At 29.9% G+C, this 5,011-nt stretch overlaps 1 protein-coding gene across 1 annotated transcript; it reads right to left on the bottom strand.

Annotated features, from left to right (window-relative positions):
• Positions 1-760: 760 nt before the first annotated feature.
• Chro.70094 (hypothetical protein) lies at positions 761-4,828 on the bottom strand. The annotated part of the gene is made up of 1 exon (XM_660690.1): positions 761-4,828. One exon carries the CDS (start codon positions 4,826-4,828, stop codon positions 761-763), a length of 4,068 nt encoding a protein of 1,355 aa, XP_665782.1.
• Between the last annotated feature and the right edge of the window lie 183 nt (positions 4,829-5,011).

The following is a 5,011-nucleotide window of genomic DNA, read 5'->3' as shown; positions in this document are numbered from 1 at the left end:
TATAAATTAATTTTTTAAATATATTTTTGTTTTTATATTATCGATAAACCGGTAGACGTCTTTAAATTAATCCAACTCCCTTGTGCGCCAGAAAACTTTTAAATTATTTTTTTTCCCCATTACATTTTATTAAATATATTATTTTACCTCTCTAAATAGTCCATTTTATTATTTATTAGCGGATTTGTGCATCATTAACTAACAATCAATTATTGACAATTTTTATTACAAATTTCTATTTCTTGCAAGGCGGGTCCACCCAACAGTACCTTATTTACGTTATAACTTTTTCATATACTTTCTCGTAAATTAGTCAAAGGCGCTCGTTTGTATGTGGCGCGAGCGGGCACTATGGCATAACTTTTTAATAAAAGAAATGTATAATTTATATTATATATATAATATTATATACCGGTATTAGTGCATGCACTAAATGGAGTTATTTGCCAATTTTTTTTTTTGTTCTTTTCTATAAAAAAAATTCTGTATGTGCAATTTGAAGAAAAATGGGGAAATACAAAAATTATGCAGAGCAATAAATTAAAATGTATCTATAAAACTACTATATTACTAATTATAATAAAACCCTGAAGTTATTAATACTAGATTAAATTTTGAATTTCAATTCCTGCAATAAGCCTCCATATATTGTAAGCTACCAAGTACTATTTCTATGAATGGTTGTAATTACGCGCATCAATTTATAGAAAATGGTGCGATAAACTTGTCTTAGCCTTAATTTGATGGTTTAGCAATGCTACTAGTTTTGTTTCTCTGTGTTAATTGCTTCGAGCATAAACTTTGAGCATCTTGGCTGATACTTTTTAATATTCTTATATTTATAATCCAAGATACCAATGTCACTTTGTAGTATACGTGGATAGGAAAGCATACTTATGTTCCAGTCTGTATCTTTAGTTGTATTGGTTTGTCTATAGTAATCAGCTTTGTCACATTTTCCAAGTAAAGAAACAATATAATTCTGGAAAACTGTGAATACAGGGTCAATTAATGTACCTTTTTGTTTAGAATAGGATATTAATCTGTTGAAAGGTGGTGCTTGGAGTAATAGAATGTATGACCTTCTATAGGGGGAATCCATTAAGAAATAATCATAATAGAATTGAACAATATGTTTCTTCTTTAAAGTTCGAACCAAATTACATGATTCATGCTTCCAATTGTAGTTATATCTCCACTTTGACATTTCCAAGAGAGAAGCTCTGAGATTTCTAATTTGAATCTTCTCTTTTATGCAATAATATCTAATAAAATAACTTTTAACTGAGCTGAATTCTTCCTCAGAAAGTACTTCCTCTCTGTCAATTACATCAGTCTTGAACCTCTTAATGGATGAATTGAGTATTGACAAAAGTGTAAAGCTATCAAAATGAGATGATAAAATGTAAAGAGTAAATTGGGGAATACTATTCAGCCTGTAGAATGAAACCTCCACTTCTCCTCTTACAGCAAAATTCGAGTTCAAATTTGGAGGAAAATTCGTATTATTAGAGTGACTTTGGGATATCTCCAGCACCAGCTTTCTAACTATTGAAGAAAAGTACTTCCTGAGTATTCTCTCCAAAACTCTGGAAGCTACAGTATTGAAGATACACCTTGGCTGTAAACCATCATTTGTCTCCCATTTGTATTCTTTTTCATCTTTAAAGAAAATATCGTTATCTGAAAGGCTTGAATTAAATCCTGTAGAACTGTTCTTATTACATGGTAACTGGAACCTGATTGAAGCACTACTGGTTGTTAAAATCCCATCAGTAAAGGTTTGTCTAATTATAAGTGGCTCATCTACAGCTGAAAATGCAAAATATGGCTCCTGAAGCATGCAAATCTCCTTATAAGAATCTGGCTTTTCGAAATATATCCAATCCAAAATTGTCTCAGTGTATCTTTTGTTGAATTCATCGCTTGTAATACCTAGAACTACTGTCTCCATAAATCCTTTTTGACGTGGCCTATCAGAATCTTTATTAAATAAGGTATCGATAATATAGTTGTGAAATGATAAGTAGTTATCATAAGTGATTGAAATACCTGTAGTAATAAAAGATTCATCTTCAAAATAGTCCTCGTATTGTAATATCCCCTGGTAGTATCGAATAAAGTCCATTGAAGTCCTATTCTTCCTTTTTTTAATCTCATTCTTCATGAAATTACGTAATATCTGATAAAACTTGACAATCTTTAAAGGCTTGAATCTTGAATTCATTTCCTTGAATATTTTTCTCATATATTCAATTAAAGAGCAGCTAGGTCCAACAAAGTTCAACTCTATTTCATTGTTTCCAATCATTATAGATCCAAAATGAAAAGGCTTTGTTAGCGAATCCGAAATTCTCCAATTACTGTACTTTGTACTGCTATTATGGGAAAGCTTTTCAAGTATATTCATGTATCCTGGTATAGGCTCACTCTCCAAAAATTTCTCAATTGAAATATTGAAAATATCTGATAATATTTTAAGCATTATTAACCCTGTATGTCTCTTTGAAATACTATCCACTTCAAAAAAACAGTCTCTAAATATTTTACATGGAGATAACTTTGTTCTGATAATGGATCTCACAAAAACTATTGGAGAATAAAACTTAAAATTCTCAAGCCTGGTAGTTAAGCTTAACTCGTTCTTATAGGAGATTCTTGGATAAGATAACTGCTTGTTTATAGCTGTAGAATTCTTATAGTATTCGTAGTCTGGAATCAACATTGAAGTTTCAAAGTTAACTATTCTCTCAGGTAAAGTCCAATTTTCTGAATTGGCAAAATCTGTAAAATCTTCCTTTAATAGATTGTTTTTCTGGTAGTAGGAACTAAATTGTAAATTCACATATTCGTGATAATTATAAGCTCTAACCTTTAAAACAAAATCTGTCCTATATCTGAAATAAGGATCAGTAAAAATTACATTGGCCTTTAACTCCACTATTTTCTTTATAATAAATTCCATTAGAACAAAAACTATGCTTCCAGTATCTAATATAGAATTTGCTTTGCTGATCTTTCCTGAATAGTCTGTTCTATAACAATTACACTTTTTCCGCTTCATTATATCACATTCTTTTGGTAGCCTTGTGAGAGATCTGTGGATCGAACTTAGAATTAACTGAGGATAGTTCTTGAATAACAATGGATTGTAAATTCTTATTTCATTCTTGATCCAATTAGATTCAAGGTTATTAGGCTGGGAAACTTGTATAGGGGTACCACAATTATTTATTGGAGTAGTTAACTGAGTTGGAAGATCTTCATACAAATATTGAAGATGCCAATTAATCTCATTTAGTCTTTGTATCTCATCCACAATATCAAATAGTTCTTTGCTTACTTTAAACTCTGGATTGGATTTTTTTCTCCCATTGGTTCTCTCAAATTGCTTAAAAAGGAAAATACTGTAAGAATAAAAGTCCTCCATTATCTTCCTTGCATTTGAAACCTCCATACTTTTTAAAATAAACCTAAAAATTAGCCTCAGTTTTAAAGAAGAGTAGTGTAGCTTCCATGTAAGCTTTAAATCCCGTATTATTCCAAGTTCATCTCTTAATCTTTTCACCATTTTAGAATCCAAAAATAAAGTTGTCACCACATCCATTACTCTAGTCAACGAAATTGAAACTAATTGAGAAATGTTCTTTAACTTTATCTTATAATCAATATCAAGTACGCTCTTCTTATAAGAAAGAGGAACTACATTGAATATTTTTATTGTTTTATTTGATTTTCTATCATTTAAATCTACATTTTCATCAAATCCTTGATTCTTACTTTCTCCTAACTTTCTTCCATATTTTTTCTTTATTTCAATTTCTTGCATAAACAAATTGTTTTCAATAAATAGTTTTCCCTTATTATCACATTCTGAACTGAAAGTAGCCATCTCACTTGCTAGTAACTTTTCAAATAATCTGTAATCTAAAGCCGAATCAATATAAAGGTTCATATTTTCAGGTAACCAGTACTTCTCATAGTGTTCCTTAATTAGCTGCTTAAGTTCATGTAGCCAATCTTTTAGACTACTAGAAAGGTTAGCCTCTATTATATTGCTTTGAAATGAACAAGAGCTTGTTGAAAAAAAGTTTAGATGCTTTTGCCAGTATGTAGAGAATATTCCACAATTAGAAAAGTAGTCTGAAACTAGATCTTCTTCAATTTTATCCGAAGATCCAAAATTACTACTCTCTTCTTCTTGGCCCTTTTTTGGATCAATAGCTCTCAAACTAGTCTTTATAAAACTGATTCTATATTCCTCATCTCTTAAACAAGACTTGTAAATATAGTACAGTCTGCATAAAGAATTCAGTAAATTCTTTGTTGTAAGTGGTTTATTCTTGATATAAAACTCTTCATCATCATCGTTACTAGTAGAAGTCATGTTATCAACATTTTCAGAATATCCAACAGAATTTATGAATCTTTTTAATGCTTCAATAGCTTTGTCATCTGAAACAGTTACTGTTAGTTTTGTATATAAGTTTGAAACAGTTACACTCGTTAAGCTATTATCTTTTTGTTTTTCAATATATTCTCCGGAGTTAAATAAATAATTGTCTACTTCAGAAGCCATATTTAAGAATATAAAACCCATTAAATAAGTTAAACCTTGGTTATTAATTGGATCGATATTCGATCCAAAAGATAAATATATTGAAAATTCCGTTTTAATTCTCATAGGAGAATAGTTAATTAATGCAGTAACTCCTGTCTTACAATTTTGTAAAGCAACAAGCTTTTTTTTTGATCCAAGAGGATAATTGATTTTCAATTTCTTATATTTACCAAAAACAACTTTATTTTTCCCATAGAGAGATTCCATAGCCTTAGTATCATTATTAATTGAGGAAGAATTCAATTGTACCTTTGCTATTTCAAATCCCTCCCAAGGCTCTCCAATAATAAACTTCAAGTTCTCAAGCTCTTGAGTTTTATTATCAAATTGCTTATTAATAAATCCCTCAATGGGAGAATAGTACAAAGTCACTTTGTTAGTAAATTCATA

Source organism: Cryptosporidium hominis, assembly GCF_000006425.1.
Source record: "Cryptosporidium hominis TU502 chromosome 7 CHRO017021, whole genome shotgun sequence".
Classification (NCBI taxonomy): domain Eukaryota; phylum Apicomplexa; class Conoidasida; order Eucoccidiorida; family Cryptosporidiidae; genus Cryptosporidium; species Cryptosporidium hominis.
The sequence above is the reverse complement of the archived record's forward strand: the minus strand, read 5'-3'. Positions and strand labels throughout refer to the sequence as shown.